Below are 21859 nucleotides of genomic sequence, written 5' to 3' on the forward strand. Positions count from 1 at the left end.
TGGGTCCCATAATCTGCAGAACGCTTTCCCATTTTACCACCTTTCTATTTTTTGCCCTGAACTTCCCATGCCCCTTTTGGGATCCCATCATAGGACTCTTCTCTCATTGGCTGGAGGAGGATTTAGTGGGTACTTAAACATCAGGTGCTTCTTTGAAGAGGCTTTTGCAATTTTAAAACTCCATCAGAGAGTGTGAAATTTTCTCAGGAAGCTCCCCCAATCATCCCTGCTCTTTAGCAAGCCTTAGGAGGTTTGCGGTTTTCTTTCCCTTATAAATCTCAAACCGCCTGCTTCTGAATTGTAACAAGGGGGAAGCCTCTAGAAGTCCTCCACTATTTTTGAGAGACGTGCTCACCTCTTTTGCTTCACAATGGGGAACATGGATGGAAAGTCTGTTGAGGAACTGAGCGCCACCGAGTGCCACCAGTGGTACAAGAAGTTCATGACGGAGTGTCCCTCCGGTCAGCTGACCTTACACGAGTTCAAGCAGTTTTTTGGCTTGAAAAACCTGTCTCCAGCATCGAATGAATACATCGAGCAGATGTTTGAAACATTCGACTTTAATAAGGTGGGTATTCAGCTGCGGTCAGACAACATTCTGTTAACATATGTAATGCCCATACATATAAGAACATGTGCTTCTTATCTAAAATACTATGAAATAACATCTATGAATAATCCTCATGGTGTCGATCTTTGCCGTTTATACTTTGCTTGGTATAGAACAGTACTTTCTGTCTGTCTGTTATGATATTGCACACTTTCTATTTTTTTGAATGGAATGTGCCTTTCTTAGTTTTGAATTGCTGCTTATGAATGTGCTATATGTGTTGGATCTTTTTCAGAAGTAGTCTGGTTATTATGGCTAGTTTAATCATTTACCTTTACTGTTGGGTTAGATGGACATTTCAAAGCCTGCCATTTTCAAAGTCCTGCACCCAGAACCCCGTCCCATGAGCATTGCTGAAGATTTGTAACAAAAAACTCTGTTACCTGCATCTGCAAAGCAAATTTCCTATTACTGCTGATGCTCTGATCATACAACACTCCTGAGGAGCTTCTAGTCTCATTTTAGCCCGGTGATCTTCTCCAAGCCTTTTTCAGGGGGAGCTGGAATATTGGTTACTGCTGCCCCATGAAAAATGCTGCTATTCTGATTATGTGCTGACAGTGACCTGTTTAACATCAGTGGAGTTGATACAGGGTCATCACATGTGGCGTGCTGGCAAACCAGGAGCAAAGCTGTATAAGAAGCTTTCAGGACCTAGGGGCATCTAAAGCTTATTTTCTAGGCAAAAGGCCCTAGGGTCAATTCCTGCTGTCATTCAGCATGTGTTAAGTATAGAATTGATCTGAAGATGTCAAAGGAGGCAGCCCTGTCTTTACTCTTAAGTCAGATGTGTTCTAGATCCGTTTAACAGGGGAGCTGTGAGGATCCCAAATCTTTTTCTAAGTGCCCCAAGTATTTCTGGGTATAAAATGAATTTGAGGGAAATTGTGTTGTGGGGTGATCTGGGTTGGGGAAATCATTTAAGATGATTTGATCTGGAGATAATTTGGGGGATAATGAATGGGGTTTAGGCATGGTATGTTAAGGTGGGCTGTTGCTATTCATCTGTCCTCCTGTCTGGGAAGGAAGCACTGGGTTCATGGCAGCAAAGGCATACTCTCCAACATTTTGCTGATGAAAATAGGGACATCCTTCCCTATATAGGGCTGCCTTCAGATGTCTTCTAAAGGCTGTATAGTTACTTATCTCCTTGGCTCAGGGATCGCATACTCTCCAACATTTACCTGATGAAAATAAGGACATTCTACCATATCCTCCAATATTTATCTGATGAAAATAGGGACATCCTAAGGAAAAGTGGGACACTCCAAGATCAGATCAGAAACTGGAACAGCTTCTGTAAATGCAGGACTGTCCCTGGAAAATAGGGGCACTTGGCAGGTCTGCAAAGGTGCTCTTTCAGGGTGTCTCCAATGAGGTTTTTTAAAAAGCCTTGTAACTAATGCGGCTCTTTCGGTGGATAGCCAAAGACAAATTGAGAATTGCTATTATTTTATACTTTGGCCACCTCATGAGAAGAGAAGACTCCCTGGAAAAGACCCTGATGTTGGGAAAGATTGAGGGCACAAGAAGAAGGGGACGACAGAGGACAAGATGGTTGGACAGTGTTCTCGAAGCTACAAACATGAGTCTGACCAAACTGTGGGAGGCAGTGGAAGACAGGAGTGCCTGGTGTGCTCTGGTCCATGGGGTCATGAAGAGTCGGAGACGAGTAAACGACTAAACAACAACAACAACAATTATTTTATTATTTATTAATTTGTGTACCACTTATATGCCAAAATGACATATAAGGACTGAACCAATAACTGAGCCAGAGAAGTGAAGGTTGGTTATAATGGCATGGATTATGATCAGTTATTCTGTAGCTCATTAAATTCTGAACCACAGAGTCTGTAAGTCTTTTCTATACCTCTCTGCACCACCCAAGTTATTTTAGAAAAATGGGGAAAATATTTAGGACAAATATTAAATGATCCCATGCTTGCAGTAAGTCGTTTTTAATTATTAGAGAGTATTTTGTAATAGAGAGAGAGAGACAGAGAGAGAGAGCGCACGAGAGAACTTTGTCTGAGAAGTATCATCAGAGACAATGGATAAAGAGGTTATTTACCGTAACTGACCCCAAATGCTTCATACCTGTGCCAGAAAGGCTCCCCCACATGTTAGTCTTCCCACAGTTAGACTAAAAAGATGTAGAGTGTGAGAGTGATCCAGCCAAAATTGAGTATTTTATAGTCTTATTGATTTTACTGTAAAATAGGACCGTAGCTCTCTGCCTGAAAATGCATAACATCTATTCACTGTCCACAGTCATTTGAAAGTATTAGGATTTGAGGTATTTCATACTACAGAAGTCTACAGAACAAAACTGACCTTACTTCAACTACTTTAGGCTAAAGGGTGCTGCTAAGGGCACATGATATCAGAGATGCTGAACCAAAGTTCTGCCTTCCACCTCTCATTGTCTCCAGCCACTATGGCTAGTTGTCAAGGCTAATAGGAGCTATAGTCCAACAATTGCCAGAGGGCCACAGGTTCCCCATCTTTGTATAATATTTCCTGTCAAGGAGACCTGCTATTTAGTTTCAACAACTGGGGAATGTCCCAGGAAGGCAATGTTTTGTTCCATTTGCCTCCCATGAAAAGTCACCCCAAATGAAAATTATTCCAAGCTTTCTCTTTAGGCCCTCAATTGAGTTTTAACTTCAAAGCAAAAAGTTACACAGGCAAAATGATTAAATGATATATTGTCTTGTTTTTGTTGTGGTAAGAGCTTGTCAGACATTGCTTCTAATAAAAACAGATTTTAATAATGACATTTCAATGTGGAAAAATGGTTCTATCCATTTCACCTTGTGGTACAGAGCTCAGAATTATCAGTTACAAATATTCAAACCGACAATGATAATTCTGTTTAAAATAATGCCCTTATCAGTAAATTCCTGCTTCAGTTTTCACCAAAAGCAACAATAAATTTTTAATCAGGCATTTGTTCTACTTGTGTCTAAGTAGAGATGGATGACACATTTCATTCTGTTTTCATTTTAATTTGCACCTAGCTAATTTGCACTTTCTAAATGTGCATATTAGGACAAAAGCATGCTAAAAGACTGAAGAATTTTCAGGTGAATGTTTAAAAAAGTGCAACTAATGTGGAAATGTGGCAAATTGAATTTAAGATTTTTTTTAAAAAAATGAGAAACTTAAACTGACAGTTTTGTCCATATCTAGGAACAGGCAAATCTGTTAGTCTCTGTTTCTCTCGGTTCCTCCTCTTTACAATCTTAAATTCTATTCTCCAGATTTCCATATAAGTTTGTGATTTTTAAAAAAATTCTCAGGAAAATTCATCAGTGCAGATTTCTCTTCAGATACATTTGTTTTTATGCAATTTTGCCTATTAAAAATAGCGATTTCCCCAATATAATCCATTATTACAAAGCAATTTCCTCTAATATAATGCATTTTCACAGATATATTAATTTTTATGCACATTTTGTCCTAATATATGCATTTTTATACTGCACTGGAAAATTCAGAGAATTTTCAGTTCTTGTATTATTTCAGTCAGTGCAAATTAGGTAGATTCACCTTTAAATGCAAATTGAATTGCATTTCTCCTCCATCTCTGTTCATCTCTACATGTGAGCAAACATGTGAAGGTGAGGAGGGCGGATTCTGCTAAGCCTCACCTTTCTACTATGTCACTATCCTCTGATTTACAGCCCTCGTGAGTTTGAGGTACATGGTCTGAAATGGGGAGCTTCAGCAATTTATGAAGGTTCCCTGTTTGATATAGAACCCAGCGCAATCATTTGAGGAATTTTTGTTTCAGCAGAGCGCTTTTCTTAAATTGCAGGACTTCATTTGGAAATGAAACAGGTTAATATCCTGTTTTGTATCCAACATTTGGCATTTTGCTTTTTTCCATTATTCTTGACAACAACTATATGTCTTACAGGACCAATAATAATTTACAAATGCCCAAAATTTCTCACTCACCCTCTGCATATCTGAGAATTTATGTATGCACTGAATTGAGTATTCAGGACTATCTAATCCACAGTGTTTGATAAAACTTTCATTAGATGCTATCACTTACAACTACCAAATTGAGCAAGAATTTGTGGAATAGAGCTTTGGCTTGACTTGTTGTATAATGGATCAAACTAATGCCTTCTAAGAAGCATGATCTTAAGCATATTTATATACTGTAGAAGTCCCACACAGTTCAAAGGGACATAATCTCTGTTGGTACATTTAAGACTACAACCATAATTCCATATCAGGTTATTTGTGTTTATGATTAAAGGATGCACAACTTGGTCTTTATTAATTTAATGAACTCCTAGGATTTGATGGATTAAGGAAGTGGTTGTGCAAAGTCATTGAGCACACATCCATGTGAATTTAGTTTTCATCCATGGTTTCCTCAATGGATGTCTGCAGACTTTTCATGTTCTTAAAGTCCATTGAAATAAATTGGACATAAAATGTATAGCTGGTTATAAAACAGTACAATCCCATTATTTTGAGAGAAGTTACAATGGAAATTCTTGGAGGCAAGGGATAGACAGTTGATCAAAATCAAGATTTGTTTCCTGTTCTTGCATAAGAATTAATCATGAATGACAGTGGTTGAAATGAGAAAATAACCAGTTTTTTTCCATATGAATGCTTCCTCATGCAGTGACACCTGCCCAACCATCTTTACCCTGTGATTAAACATTGCACTCTGCCTGCATTGCCACGTGCAGTAATTTAATTATGCTTTCAGCATGGGGCAGTTTCATAACCATAGATCCAGCCTCCTACTCACAACGTCATAGGAATAATCAGCCTTGCAACTCACATTGAGAGTTACCAGATCTTTTAATCTTCAGGCCTTGCCAAAGCAAAAATCCCATATAAAGCAAGTCTTGATTTCTCAATAAGAGTCTTTAAGATAAGAGAGAATTATGATGATGATGATTATGAAGAAGAAGAAATAGTTATTGTTGTTGTTGTTGTTGTTGTTGTTGTTGTTGTTGTTATTACCCTGCCCATCTGGCTGGGTTTCCCCAACCACTCTGGGTGGCTTCCAACAAAATATTAAAATACAATAATTCATCTCACATTAAAAGCTTCCCTAAACAGGGCTGCCTTCAGATGTCTTCTAAAAGTCAGATAGTTGTTTATTTCCTTGACATCTGATGAGAGGGAATTCTACAGGGCAGGTGCCACTACCGAGAAGGCCCTCTGCCTGGTTCCCTGTAACTTGGCTTCTCACAGTGAGGGAACCGCCAGAAGGCCCTCAGTGCTGGACCTCGTGAAAGACACGACTAACATGCATACTCAAACATGGATATTTGTATGAAAATAAATTCCATGGCTTTTAATTTACTTCTTACCAATAATTGCTGACTTAGGTTTCTGTTAGCAAAAGTTTTGTTTCTCCCTTTCAACAGATTAAAAGAAGAAAATGCAAGAAGTGTGCCAGGTTGACCAAAAATACACTAAATAAACTTTTAAAGTGGGATCCAGAGCTGCTTTGTGCTTGGCCCAGTGAGATTTTTTTACCCTTCTCCTTCATGAACAGCAGATGCCTCCCCCATGCCATACCACCAACTTATTTACAAATGTGGCTATGACATGTGGGATAAAGAACTGCCGTTTGAGCAACGCAAGTTGAAAGCTCCCTTGAGCTTGTGCAATTTAGCTGCATGGTTCTTTGAATCCCAGCCATGATGAATAAACCAACATGCAGGAAATCCAATCCGGTAATTGGGTTCAATGTTGTTAAACCTAATCTGACTTTTGCGCCTGTAGAATAAATCAGATTAGCTGTTTGTGATCTAGAGGGAAATAGTTTGAGTTGCTGTAAGAGAACATCCCACGGGAATCTATATTCCCCTTCAAATTGTACTGTTCTGTCATTGAAGCATAGAGATGAAACCGTACAGCTATCTAGTGTAGTGGTTGTTGTTGTTTTCGTTTGTTTAGTTTTTAGCAGGTCCATACAGACATGATTTGAGCAGAGTATTCCAGAATTTCCAGCACCAGCACCTGCACTTACATCTTAGGTGTATAATGCATGCAAACGTACATTGATCCTGACACATAGCTTCTTAAAAAGCACCTTGAAAGTCCTGGCCAAGACCTGAATCTCTAGCTAGCATGGCAACAGATAATCACAAAACAAAATGAAGCACAAGGACGAAGATACAGATAATCAGGGCTCAAAATGAAATTAATCTCCATGGAGACAAATCTGGACAAATAATTTGGCTCATCAAGTTCTTCTTGCCAAGGATTGCAGCCTTAGGTTTCGGTTAGCAAATGTATATATACATTTGAGATCTGCACATAAGTCGCAGCCGCATGAATTTCAAAAGCACAGTTCTCTAGCATCCATCTATACATTCCTGATTGACATCGTGTTCCAAAATGCCATTGCACCAGTGATATTTAGCAGTGAATGGACGTATGGAACAGATTCAGCACAGAGGATCCTGCACTTCTTCTTTTTTTCATTTTCCACTGCAGAAAAACTTGAAGAAATATGTAAATACAATAAATCTTTTTGTTATTTTGGAAGGTTTTTGTCCACCAGGGCCCCCCACCCCATTTTTACATCAGCTGTTTTGTAGTAGAAATACAATCATTCCCTTAACTTTGCAGTGATTTGTCAACATTATTTTAACAGCAGCTTGAGAATCACAGAGGTACAGACAATATACATAAGCAGTCAATGAGCCCATGAAAGGCAGATCTCTAGGAAATCTTTGTTCCTATATAAAAGGAGGACACTAGAAATTAGGTTCATCTGAGGTGGCAAAATCATCAGATGCTTCATTCTTTTGGTGTGGTGCTACATTGCGTGTTTTGAAACATCCCTGGTAGTTGATGTCTAAAAGTACCACCTCTTTTATCTCCCAACTCTTCAGAGGAACTGTGAAAAGCAGCAAGCAGTGATCTTTCTATTTGTCTGACAGCATCGTAAAATTCATATAAACAAAAACCATGTGGAAAAGGCTGCCATACACAAGATCAGCTTTCGGCTTAATTCATTGGAGAAGTGGTGCTTTTGACCTAAGGGACCCCATTCCAGTTCCTTTTCCTACTCTAAATGTTCTGTGTAATGCTGCAAACATTGACTAATACTTCTGTCCGGCTTTAAAGCAGGGTTGTAATTGTACTTGCATTACAAAAGTTGAGATATGTATTTGATTGTAACAGAAACAGTGCCTATGGGAAGCAATAGAAATATTATAAAGGAGGTGTGCAGAAAAAGGACCACGGCTGAATGGTAGGATGAGGCTAAGGTCTCCAAGAGTGTGTTTTGGTAAGAGCAGTTCTCTTTGATGATTTTCATTGCAAATGTATTTTGCCAGGCTGTTTGTGTGCACCCTGTGGTTGATCCAGTGTTTAAGGCACAAAAGCATTCAGCAAGAATGGCTGTGGCTTACTCATAGCATCTGACAATCTGCCTCTTGTGTTTCAACAGGATGGCTACATTGATTTTATGGAGTATGTGGCAGCTCTAAGCTTGGTCCTGAAGGGAAAAGTGGAACAGAAGCTGAGATGGTACTTCAAACTGTATGATGTGGATGGAAACGGCTGTATTGACAGGGATGAGTTGCTGAACATCATTAAGGTGAGTTATTTTCCTTGGCCAATTGTTGTATTGATGGTGTTTGGCAGACGTTTGTGGAAGATTCCATGACACAGTTGCCCCCTTTACTGTTTCAATACAGGAGGCAACCATTTTGCACATGTCCAACTGACACATGACCACTGACATGTGGGGGCCTAAAGAGGGCAGGGTGGGGGTGGCCGTAATGGGGCAAAGCAGACTTATGTGTCCTCCACTGACGCACATAGGGGCCATGGGGGGGGGGAGTAATCCATCTACTGTATGCAAATACATAACTCTGCAGCTTGAGCTCATTAAATGTTCTCCATCTCAATTTCCTGCAGGCGATTCGCACCATCAACCCATGTCATGAAGTAATGACAGCTGAGGAATTCACAAACATGGTGTTTGATAAAATCGATATAAATGGAGATGGTAAGAATTTCTCTATGCACTCCAAGGTGTGGCCTGACATTTATAGGCCAAAAATATAGACGGGGACCTACCAGTGTGTGGTTATAGGACTCTTGTGTGAAGGTTTCAGATTGACATCAGTTTGCACTAGAGAAAATGCAGTGCAGGAGGGATGGCCGCCAGTGTTACATGCCAAAATTGATCAAAGAGAGGTGGGGTACTACCTCACATTTCTTTGGTAGGAAGAAATTAATTAGCTAAATAAATAAATAAGACTACTTCTTTTCTGTTGGCCCTCTGACCATTAAGTCAGACATAACTGACATTCCATTCCAAACATTCCACTTCCTTTTCTGAATCTTTGAAACTATTCCCCCTCTCACACTGCACTGCAAGTTGGTCCTGAGAAATGCAACAAAATGTTAATGTGAGAGGGGGACAAACCTCCAATGCAGGTCTATGGAAAGACTGTGGAAAAGTCAGTTAACTAAGCCTGAGGTCTGCAAATCATGTACTCCACTGAGATGCTTAAGACATTTTGCTTATTCAGGAGAAGAAGTAATTTAATCAGCGTTGAGATTAGTCAAAAAGAGAGAAATCAATTGAGCAGAGAGATTTTAAATAGGAGTTTAAAGGGGTGAAGATAACGGATTCAGATCTGATATGCTACAGACCTTGAAAGTAGGTTGATCAGCTATTGTGACATCTTGATGTAAGGAAAGGGTAGGTTCTCTCTTCTTTGGAAGTGAAACAAAATCCTGCAACTCTGACTTGGGCAGAAATGGTGGGCATGATGCAGAAATAGCCAATTCAGTTTCCTTGTCATCCCTTTGGAAATCAGATACCACACCATCCATTACATTAGGCTATACAGTACATGAATTGAGACCTTTTGTGTTTTTGCAGGTGAGCTGTCTCTGGAGGAGTTCATGGACGGAGTACAGAAAGATGAGGTTCTACTCGACATCCTGACCCGTAGCCTGGACCTGACACACATTGTTCGAATGATCCAGAATGATGGAAAGAATCCTGAGGAAGCGGCAGAAGCTGCTGAATAGACAGATTTGAATTTTTCAAAGGGAAAGGAAAAATGCTAAATATATGTAACACTGCATAAACAAAAATCAGGGATACAAATTGGAAAGGGGTCTTTAGAATAGTACCCTAAAGAGAAAAGAAAAATATGAGCTTTTAACCTTTTTCTGTGTAATCAGAAGACATCATCTGTTGTGATCACAATGAATAATGGTTACTGGTACTTAAGATGTCCAGGTTGCTTGGGAAGTAGAGGCAACTGGCAACACATCTACTGAAGGGAATGTGTTAAAATGCAAAAAGAAGATGCTTTGTTGGCTGAACCCTCCAGGATCAGGGTCAGTAGAGGCCAGCATGATGGAAATTTCTGAATGGTGCCACAAGAATCCCAGTGCCATCTTGACTGCCTCCGAAGGCTGTACGTTCTAGTGAGGGATATAATCTAGCTGGGAGAGAGCTGGATCATGTAATACTGAAAAATATAACTTGAAAAATGCATAGGTGCTGACCTCCTTAGATGCAGTGGAGCTCAATGATATCCAAGATCTTCTACTCGTTCCTGAGAATCTAAACTTGGTTCCACTGAAGTCAAAGACCAAAGTCTCATGGACTCAAATGGTTCTAGGGTCTAGTGATGACCCTTTCTGTATGTCAGACTTTACATAATTGTTTTGGTCCCATCAATGGCAAGTGGGAGCCTGGAAAATGCAAGCAAGGCACATAACGATTTGCCCCCAAATCAAAAGAAACACAACTCATGTGTTATTTTCGTGAACCAGGCTGGTTGCCATTCAGTCTTTCAAAAATATATTTCACAGAATTCTGCTTCCAGTCTGATGCAGAGTTCTGCATATGTGATAGATGCAAAGATTTGCAGATAAGGTTTGGGCCAAAAAAAATTATATCTCATTTTTGTTTGGAAATCATCAGGCAAAACTAAATATCTACCTATTTCAGTTAAGAAAACTGAGACAGTTTTAGAATGTGTCTGAAGCAAATGGGCACTAAAATTCAGACACACAGAGAAAAGCCCTGGAGGCTTAATTCCTTCACAAAAGTATTAAGCCACATTTACTTAAGATATCTGTATTAATGATACAGTTTGAACACACCTTCAGAAAGTATCCAACGTTAATTTTAGGAAAGAAGATTTTGAAATTTGTTTAACTTTGTTTGGAAAATGTTTATATATTTTTTGCAAAGAGAAATAAAATGTAAGCACCAGTATACACACTTACATAGACTGGTTACACACTTGATAAAATGATTCGTTGTCAAAATGACTCTGATCAGTGCTGATCAGATTTCACAAAATATTTGTGGCCGGGGGTGGGGGTGGGCAAGCTGAGCTGAGTTCGGCTTGCAGCCACTGGCCAGCCATTTCAGCATGGGACACTATGGCTGCAAGACTTTTGCACAAAATGAATCAAGACTGCATATCTCAAGAAGTTTGGGAGAATGGGCCCAAAGGCTCCCTCCACACACACTTCCTGAAAAAGCTAAGGACCAAGCGTGCATTTCACAGGGTTTGATAGTAGTACCATTTTTGCGGGGGAAATTGCAACCCTTCAAGCAACAGTCATAAAAGATGCAACGGGGTGTGAAAAGTATTTCAAGACAGTTGCTCAGAGTCAGAAATACACAATCTTGTCTGCATTCATTGATGAGATTCATAGTAATGGTGACACTGTTCATGTTTGAAAAATCACAGGGCCTAATGCCAGAGCTAGAGAAACTGAAAAACAATACCACTGACAACAGTGTTATTTTCTCCCTCTTCCTTTCAAGTATTCAGCATGTGCCTTTAAACATGTACCAGCCTAATCAAAGCAGTTTCTGTGAGAGCTTCTTGTCGTTGCAGGAAGAATCTATAAATGGCAACGCTGACATATTATGGCTCAAGAGGTTTTAGTAGAATATTTTCTGTACGTAACAAGAGCATAAGCTTCTTTTTTATTTGCTGGTCTTGAAAGATTGTAAAATAATAGCTATTTTTGTAAATTTAGAAAGGGTGTTTTTTTTTAATAGGCATTCGTGCTACCTGCATTATTCTCTGACAAGTGAATATATAAGGCTGCAGTCCTGTACGTGCTTATTTGGAAGAAGCCCAAATGAACTCTATGGGACTTCACTTCTGAAGTAGATTTCTATAAAATTATACTGTTAGAGTGTGATTTGTAGCAAAGAGGATTTTTTTGACTGTTTTATTGCACAAGATCACATTAACCAAATACTTGCAAAAAGAAAATTAAAATACCTTTCCTTTGGTAGGATTTTATTTTTTTAACTACAAGCTGAGCTTTTAAAATGCTGGTACATCTTCACATAATCAAGGTGGCCAAAATTTTTAGGTCCATTATGACATGATAAGAATTGAATGATTAAAAAGATAAGGCTTTATATTGTGCTCTAGAGAGACATACATTACAATTTTCAATAAGAAAGCTGCACTTTAACTCCAATGATCACACATTTTCCTGAAAGCGCAAATAGTTCTGTGTTGATGATTGTTCGTTCCACTGATGGAATATATATTTTATGAGTGTCATTAGCTCAGTCATGCATATGGCTGTGATGTTTTGCAGGAACTCTGCAATATGTTCAGGTCCTCCATATCTCTACATCCCTGCCCATTTCCACAACTACACACTCCCCATCGCTGTTAGTGATTACTGAATTAATTTTTCCCTCACCTGACAGGGACAGAAGACAGGTATGAGAGAGAGAGTCAGGTAATACTGGAAGCAATAGCTTTTATCTATTGCACATTAGACATTTTCCATGTACACACTCTTTTTTATTTTCTGAAAATGTATATTTCCGTTCAAATGTAAACTTGTAAGTTTTATACCTTGGATGTTACAATGTAATCAAAGGGCAAATTAAAGATAGTATTTTACAAAATCAGTTTTCTTTGGTATTTTTATTTACCTGTTTGAATAAATGCGTATCTGTATCTTAGTTTTCCAGAGTGCTTGGCTTTAAAAAAAGATGGTTGCTGCTGCTACAGCATACGAATGAGTTTCAGAACCCATGCAGGGCGTAATAACGCCTCTTTGCAGTCATATGCCCAAATGTGAAAGAGATTCAGGATTTCTACCAATCAACAGCTAGACTGTAATGCAAGCAAAGATAAAAGAGGAATCCTTAGTATATCACATATCTGTGTTGTGCTATTCTGGGTCCCCATATGTGGTTGGACTACAATTCCCATCACCCTAAGCTGGGCCTGGGGACCCGGGTTGAAGAACACTTGTTCTAGGCAACTGCTGTTTCCGTCATCACACGTACAACTGCTCACTCAGGTGCAGAGCTAGACTTACCATGAAACAAAAACGAGATTCTAGTGGAGACAGCATTCTTTCTGTGTGTTTCATTAAAAACCATCTCCCTTCCAGAATGTGGGTGGAGATGTGAGACTTATTTTGGCGTTGCGCTCATGCAAAAAATAAATAAAAAGTTACTCAGTCTGTGATGAAGAGAGGAAATTGACTTGTTTTTCATCTGATGAATTTTAAAGGTGAGTGCACAGAACACATTCCACCTCTGGATCTGAATGTACTCTGTGCCAGTTTCTGAGCATAAGTAGATAGTCATGTCCACAAGCTCAAAAACAAGAGGTTACTTATCTGGGAAACGAAAAAAGAAAGGCAAAAAGATCGGAAATATTTCACAGACCAAATACTGTAGCCTGTCTGTTTTGTGTAGTCACTGGTTGTAAATGATACGGACCGAAATTAAGAGTGTGAGAGAAAAGGTTCTGTTCTTTGAAAACCTTCTTAGTTGTTGTTGCTCTTGCCAGTTCTTCATCTGAGAACTGGTCTCCAGGAAGCAATTAAATTCGCAGGTCCAATTTCTCATCAACATTATTCAAAATAAATTAATGAAGATTAATTACTACTTAATTACAACTTAGATGTTTTTATAGTCATGCAAGCAACTGCTTGGTAGCTAAAGAGTGAAAAATTTGCCCTCTTCCCCCATTTCCTGGCATGAATATGTACTTGTTGAATAGAGCCTAACCTGGAGGAATTACTATAGGTGAAATAATCCAAGGACATGATAGGCCTGCTAAATCCAAATCTGTGATTCTGGCTGCGTACACAGCATATATTTAAAGCACATTTAAAGCATATCCCCACCCACCCAAAGAATCCTGGGAACTGGGTGGAATCCATGAAGTGTCATCAGTGCAAGGATTTATCCTGGTTCAATGGAATGTTCCCCCCTTCCCCTGTGCACCCCCTAAATCAGTTCTGGGAGTTTCCCCAAGGCAGTGGAGCAGATTGGGAAGGGTGCAAGGTATGGGGTGGGTGAGGGCAAGAGTCCCATTGTGCAAGCAGAAATCATTGAAATGATGGAACATGCTATTTGACCTCTGCCCTGTAGCTTATACCTCACAGACCTACAACTCCCAGCACCCTTAGTAAAACTTCAGTTCTCAGGATCCTTTTGGGGGGGGGTGTATTCAAATGTATGGTCTGTTCGCAGCCACTCCTGCTGCCCCTGGCTTCCAGATAAATAGGGTTGGTCACATAACTGTGATGAGAAAAGGATGGAAAGGATAAACGGCTGGTGTGGTGACGACCACAAAGTTGTTTTCAAAGAGCATGAATTCTCTAGGTCTCCACTTCATGCAGCAAAAGTGTTGTGGGACCATGCTTTTAGTCACACGCGCATGGTGCACAATCAGGGTTTCAGGATCTAGAGATGCCTCTGCGCAGCAGGACTTTTTTATCATATAAAGTGCAAGAGAAATCCACCAGTGCCCTTTTAATTCTGCTTGGCCCTAGTTTACATTTGGGGAAAAGAAAATGCAGATGATGGGAGGGGAGAGTGCTCTGGTGCTCTTGTTCCTCTTGCTTGTTTCCCACAGACCTCTGGCTGTCCATTGTAAGAACAGGATGCTTCAGATGGGCCATTGGCCTGATCCAGCAGGCTCTTCCTATGTTGTCAGGATTTGCCACTCTGTTTATGCTACCCATATGGCTTAATTAGACCTGTTGCTTTCAGTAGATTCAAGGCTGTCAAGCTCTTCAATGCAGACTGGGGCGTGGAGTGGGAGAGGCATGAGAGGGGAGAGGGAGACTTCCAGGGCTTTGGAAGCCATTTTGACTAAGATATTCAGGAATGGAATTCAGGGCAGGCCCTGTCTACCTAGTTATTTTAAAGGGTGAGCCCTATTTACTTAATTATTATTATCTTGGGGTCTCTCAAATCCGTATGGAGGGTGGAGCATACTTAAAATAAATTTGTGAGTGTTTTTAATTATAACTGTTGTTTCCGGAATATAATAGAAATAGTGAGTCAGGAATTCCATTTCCTATCCGGCTGCCCTGCTGAGTCTCTTCCCCTTGTTGGGAAGTAAAATATAGCAATGCTTGCAACAAGCTACCTGAATGAGGCAGGTAGCTTATTCTCCTCACAGATTCTTTTAGTAACTACTTATTGGTAAAGTAGATTATGTACTTCCTTTCAGCCTTTACTTCCTTCCTGTTTCTTTGCAAAGTTCCCTATGAGTAGGAACTAGCTAGCATGTGCTGGCGTTAACTTACTGGCTCCACGCTGGCCGCATGTGAAACCTATACTTAGAATGGCTGGTTCAGTTGCTGGTTGAAAGGATAAACCTTATGTTTTCGTTATCCTTTCAGCCAGCAGGCTTTGCAACTGACAGTCTAATGGCCAGTTAAGGATCACATCAGACAGAGGACAATACTTGCCTGAAGGGAAACCATTTCTGGTTAGCGTACCTCAACAAAGATGGGGTTCTGCATGACAAAGTGTAAAGCCATGATGGCATAAAGGTTTTCATGATGGTTCAGGGTATTGGGAGACTATGATAATCAGTGCCAGATTTATGTATAAGCTAAACAAGTTATAGCTTAGGGCCCCACTCTCTTGGGGCCCCAATTTTTTTTAAAGGAAAATAAAAACTGGATGTACATTTCCAAAATATAAGATAAAAAACGAACACCATCTAACTTGACTGGAAGTGAGAGCTGGACCATAAAGAAGGCTGATCACCAAAAATTTGATGCTTTTGAATGATAGTGGTGGAGGAGACTCTTGAGAGTCCCATGGACTGCAACAAGATCAAACCTATTCATTCTGAAGGAAATCAGCCCTGAGTGCTCACTGGAAGGACAGATCCTGAAGCTGGGACTCCAATACTTTGGTCACCTCATGAAAAGAGAAGACTCCCTGGAAAAGACCCTAATGTTGGGAAAGATTGAGGGCACAAGGAGAAGGGGACGGCAGAGGACGAGATGGTTGGACAGTGTTCTCAAAGCTACCAGCATGAGTCTGACCAAACTGCGGGAGGCAGTGGAAGACAGGAGTGCCTGGCGTGCTCTGGTCCATGGGGTCACGAAGAGTCGGGCATGACTAAACAACAACAACAACAATTTTTTTAAAGCCATCCAAGTTGGTGACCAGTCATTCCCTCCTGGGGGAGTGAGGTTCATAGTTTGACTATGTACTGCATGAAGATGTAGTTTCTTTTATCTGTCCTAAATCTTCCAACATTCAGCTTCATTGGATGTCCATGAATTCTAGTGTTATGAGAAAGGGAGAAAAACTTTTCACTATCCACTTTCTCCAACTTCTTGTGGCAACTATACTACTCCACAGATGTTTTTAGGATGGATGCCATCACACATCTGGTACTTCATTGCCTTCCACTCAGACCCATGCTAAATAAAGACAGACAATTCATTGAACTGCAGGGCGGTCACGATGTTAAAAAACTTCATTTATAATAGTTCATCAGCAACTGTGTTTTGATTAAAGGGTTGCCACATTGGTCCAGAGACAATATGGCATTGTGTTCAGTCATTGTGTTCTAGATCTAGCCAGGGGAGAATCATAGCAGCTATCAAAATCTAAAAATACAAGACACGACAATCCACAACTTTTTTACAGGATTAGCAGAGTGCCCCTTACATCATATGAATCTCTAATGGAATTATGAGCCTTTATAAACTACATTTCCTAACATTCCTTGGGACCAGCTATGCAAACTTAAGCATCAATATAAGTATATGATATAATTACATGTTCAAGTCTGTTATCTCAGACTCACCAATACCAATTTGTTCATTGCCAATTATAATGCAATATTAATGTGCATTCACCATTTTGTTAAGAGAGTAGAAACAGGAGGGAGAAGAATACAAGAACCAAAGCTTGTTTCTTGAGTACATGTGTTATATTTGGTAGCATGTGACAATTCAAATTTAGGCTGCAATCCTAAACACATTTATTTGGGAGCAAGACCTATTAAAACAGTGGGAGTTACTTCTAAGTAGACATGAACAGGACTGGGCTGCAAGTAACAATTCCTAACCCAAAGTAGCTTTCCTGGGCCTGTTCCCATAAAGGGCCTGGTGCCAAAAAGCCAGTTCAGCCCAATTCTGCCCATACACGACTCAAGGAAATTTAACTCCTAGTATAGGTGTGAGCACCCTAGAATAGCTGTGTGTGTGTCCTACATTACTTTACATTGTTGATATAGGATTATAGGTGCTCCTATAGTTAAGGTAAGTTGAAAAAACTGTCAGCTTCTTATGTTCCCACACCCTATATTACAGTTTCCAGAATTTTTATAGAACTTGAATTTGAGTTGTGGAACCATAACTGGGAATGAGAAATGTTTTTTTTTAAAAAAAAAGAGAGAGAGAGATGATAAATCTGACTTTCTCCAAGCAAATTTGAGTTGGAATAATTGTCTTTAATTTCTCCTAATTTATTTCAACTTCATTTTGCAGTAAATTGGGATTCTTTCTGAGTTTTATAAATCTAGCATGCCACCATCTGGCCATTGCTGTAGTTACACATTGTCTTAGCACTCTGCTGAGCAGGCTATTGTGTAACTCCATCTTTTTAATGCAATAGAAATTATTTGTCAGACATAAAATGCATTTTAGTTCCCAATAAGTTTTGTGAGGAGTATTATTGGAAGTATTGCAAAATTGGAGAAGGGGAAGGATGATTTGCTAAGAGATGTAAAGGCAATATAAAGTTAAGAAATGCGTAAGAAGTGGTTAAAATGGTGGATCATCAGAGGTGCTGATGGAAGTCTAAAAAGATTGTATAAGTGATAAGTTTTGTGGTACATTTTATAATTTATATGTTAAAATCAATAAATTTTTTTTTTACAAAAAATGCATTCTAGTTCCCTCCGGTAATATAATGAAGCAAGAAGGGGTAAGAGCGGGGGGCGGGGGGGGGGGCAGCAAGGAAGCAGAGTTCTGGGCCTTGATCTGGTAAGTGACAGGAGGTGATAATGGGACTTTCGAGTTTTATTACTCTTTGTGACAGATTCACAGAGGAAATCAGAGTTTGGGGGAAATAAAGTTCTGGAAAGATATTTCTTTCCTTTGATGGCATTCTTGTTTTATGCTAGTAGCTTAAATGGTAACCTTTATTCGCAAGGTTGTTTGCATTTCTAATGGAAAGCTTCAGGTTAAACTTCAGCCTGCGACAAGTCAACTGGAGATGTTTTTATAAAGCGTGTTTTACATGTTGAAAATATGCAGTTAGAAGTAAGCACCTCTGAATTCACCTGAGCCTACTCCAAGGTAACCATGAACAGGATCGCAGCCATGCCACATGACTGATCAGAATTGTGAACCCTGCTCTTCCCAGCCAAATTCCAGGCTCTAACTGCTACACCAGAGGTGAGGAACCTCTGGCCAATGTGCCAAAGGAGACCTGACAGGCCTTGGAGTTGGTTGGCCACATGCCCTTCTGGGATTCTCTTTTCTTGCTTATGCGTTCACAGCTTTAACTCAAGCCAGGCTGCAAAGGAAAAATCTTCCTTTGCAAATGTGGCTCATATTCAAGCAGGAGATGCAGGTAAAGCTTGAATTCAAGCTGGGCTGAAAAGGGAATAAAAGAATTCAGAACACCCTTACAGTTTTTCATTCTGTAATTCTTATTAACTGTTGTTATTTCTTAATTTTAAATTGTTGTAACCTACATTGGGAACTGCTAATGAAGGGCTGGTAAAATAATAATAATAATAATAATAATATCCACAGCAGTAATTAGAGGAGAAATGACCACTGGGAGGAGTGCAGAGAGAGTTTTCTAGCACAAAACTTTGGCACAGAACCAGAATTGGGGGTTTGTAGTCAAAAGAGCTTCAGACTACAACTGGTTGCATGGCATGTCTCTTCAGACAATTTTTTAAAATGTGTAAGTAGCCCTTCTTTCAATCAGTTTGGAAGTTCTGTGGGAAAGACATGTGTTGGTTCACAACACAGAACTTTTACATATTCCTATGAAACACTATTACTGCACATTCTCGTCTCGATACAGCAGTCCATAATACTGTGCTCTAGGAGGTATACTGGGTCTCCTCCTCCTTCTTTCTCCATGAATCTTTCTTCAATCCTCTCTTATTTGGGGCAACATCACAAAGAAGCACCAGCTATGATCAGCTCGTAGCTTCAACTGGGATTTGCTCCTCCTAAGCTTTTGATGCCTACCTCCCAGTTTCCGAAATTAGCCTGATGAGAAATCGGATCAAGTCAATCCAATCTTAAATAGGCTGTAGGTCTGGAAAATGGATTACAGAAAGTTTCTGGCATCGTAAGTAGCCCAGGGGTTAAATCAAATTGGAGGGAGGGGGCCAGTTTCCTTCTTAGAGAACTAATGGCAAGATCCAATAAGAAGAAAACATCTCTGAAAAGTGCACCCATAGATTCTTTTTTGCACAATCCCTGTTTCATAAATGAATTTAAAAAGCTTTCAGCTGAGGCCCTTTCTTCTCTATTTTTAATTCTATTTTACCTACTTTCTTATGCCCCAATTCTGAGTGTCTCAAAAATAAACTTTTTTAAAAAGGAGATTTAGCTGTTGCTGTGTATGTATGTTTGATGTCCAAAATAAATTAAAACAATTGTTTCAGTTCCACCCTATGGAGAAGCGTTATTTTACAGTACTTGTTTCACTCCCAACAAACCACCATCTGTAGGCAAGGTTTGTTCTTCCTTTACTCACAGTAGTTTTTGGATCAAATCAAGCTATGATCTCTGGTTTGGATGTAACACAGAGGCAGGGATCATAGGCTGCTTCCTTTGCATGGGAGCCATGTAGAGTGGAGAGGAGCAAAGTAGGCACAGTTTCACTGGTGCATGGGGTACCTCAGGGCCGGGAGCCAAATGTGGCCCTCCAAATCCCTTTGTCTGGCCCTCGGGACTCTCCTCAGGCCACACCTCTATCTCTCTAGGCCACACCCCTGACTGCCTGGTTCTGCATCCTCCTTGTGTGGTGTAGTGGTTAAGAGCGGTAGACTCGTAATCTGGGGAACTGGGTTCGCTTCCCCGCTCCTCCACATGCAGCTGCTGGGTGACCTTGGGCCAGTCACACTTCTTTGAAGTCTCTCAGCCCCACTCACCTCACAGAGTGTTTGTTGTGGGGGGGGGGGAGGGAAAAGAGAATGTTAGCCGCTTTGAGACTCCTGAAGGGGAGTGATAAAGCGGGATATCAAATCCAAACTCCTCCTCTTCTTCTTCTTCTTCTTCTTCTTCTTCGAGTGATTTTGCTTGGCTGGAAAGTTTTCATGAACTATGATGGTGTCTTTTACTTGTTTGGGTGGAGGCTGACGAGAGAGGAGTATAGAAACTGACTTTTGTGTTGTCGGAATGAAACCTCCTGCACAAAGAGAAGAGCCACATCCACTGCTCTGACCACTTTTGCCTCTGACACTCGAACGCTGCCCCTGGAAGGTTGTCCATGAGGGAATGTAGCCCTCAGATGGCAAAGCCAAGTTTACGGTATACTATGAATTGTGGACATGGCCTTAGTGTCCTTCAAGAATATCCAGCTTCTTTTGTGCTATTTCCAGGCACAGAAGAAAGAGGTCCTTTTATCCCATATGTGCCCACAAGGCCACTTTGATCAGAGGAATTGGCACTTTTATAGGTGCCACATAATACCTTTACCATATCTGTAAGAACTCCGTTGTCTAGGACAGTGGCACCAACACTTTGGAACTCCCTGCCTATTGATATCAGGCAGACATCTTCACTGTACAATCGTACCTTGGAAGTCGAACAGAATCCATTCTGGAAGTCTGTTCGACTTCCAAAACGTTCGGAAACCAAAGCACAGCTTCTGATTGGCTGCAGGAAGCTGTGCCGGACATTTGGCTTCCGAAAATTGTTCAAAAACCACAATATTCACTTCCGGGTTTTGATCATTTGGGAGCCGATCTGTTCAGAAGGCAAGGCGTTGGGGATCCAAGGTACGACTGTATTCTTTTTGGCGCCTGCTGAAGACATTCTTATTTAAACAAACCTACCCAGTTGCTTAAGGGAAGCGGGTGGCGCTGTGGGTTAAACCACAGAGCCTAGGACTTGCCGATCAGAAGGTCAGTGGTTCGAATCCCCGTGATGGGGTGAGCTCCCGTTGCTCAGTCCCTGCTCCTGCCAAGCTAGCAGTTCGAAAGCACGTCAAAGTGCAAGTAGAGAAATAGGTTCCGCTCCAGCAGGAAGGTAAATGGCATTTCTGTGCGCTGCTCTGGTTCGCCAGAAGCGGCTTAGTCATGCTGGCCACATGACCCGGAAGCTGTACGCCAGCTCCCTCAGTCAATAAAGTGAGATGAGCGCCGCAACCCCAGAGTCGGTCATGACTGGGCCTAATGGTCAGGGGTTCCTTTACCTTTACTTTACCCAGTTGTTCAGAAGTTTGCTCTATTGTGGTTTTAACTTTATGTTTTAATTAATGGTTGTAAATCTTTAGTGATAGTTATATTGTTTTATCATTTGTGTAAATCACTTTGAGGTTTTTTCCCCTACACTGAAGCAGTATAGAAGTTGTATCTAACAACAAACAAACAAACAAACAAACAAACAAACAAACACAATGCCATTGGAAAAATCCCATATTGTAAAAAGTTTGTTTGGTTGCAAGTGAATGAAGATGAAGAATGTTAACATACATAATAACATCTTTAGTGACACTTTTCATAAAAGATATATTTTCTTTGATAGTAGAGGCAAGCTTATTAGAATGTAGAGACATGTCAATCACACTTGTACTGGATTGCTGAAAACACCGATTTTATTTTACCCACCCATGTACCAACCCCAATGCCCCTAAATGTAAGAAAGCAAACCAAGTATGTAAAATTCAGACACTAAAGAGAAGCAAAGGGTTTATAACAAAAGGCCACAGAAATATATATACATATTATTCCAACCTTGTACAGAGCG

General features: G+C 40.3%; 1 protein-coding gene across 1 annotated transcript; it reads left to right on the plus strand.

Annotated features, from left to right (window-relative positions):
• Positions 1 to 183: 183 nt before the first annotated feature.
• Positions 184 to 9747, plus strand: GUCA1A (guanylate cyclase activator 1A). Its single transcript, XM_083444618.1, has 4 exons — positions 184 to 568; positions 8061 to 8210; positions 8534 to 8624; positions 9510 to 9747. Exons 1-4 carry the CDS (start codon positions 371 to 373, stop codon positions 9659 to 9661), a joined length of 591 nt encoding a protein of 196 aa, XP_083300744.1. The 5' UTR covers positions 184 to 370; the 3' UTR covers positions 9662 to 9747.
• Positions 9748 to 21859: the final 12112 nt, after the last annotated feature.

Source organism: Podarcis tiliguerta (assembly GCF_965153285.1).
Source record: "Podarcis tiliguerta genome assembly, chromosome: 6".
In the NCBI taxonomy this organism is placed as follows: domain Eukaryota; kingdom Metazoa; phylum Chordata; class Lepidosauria; order Squamata; family Lacertidae; genus Podarcis; species Podarcis tiliguerta.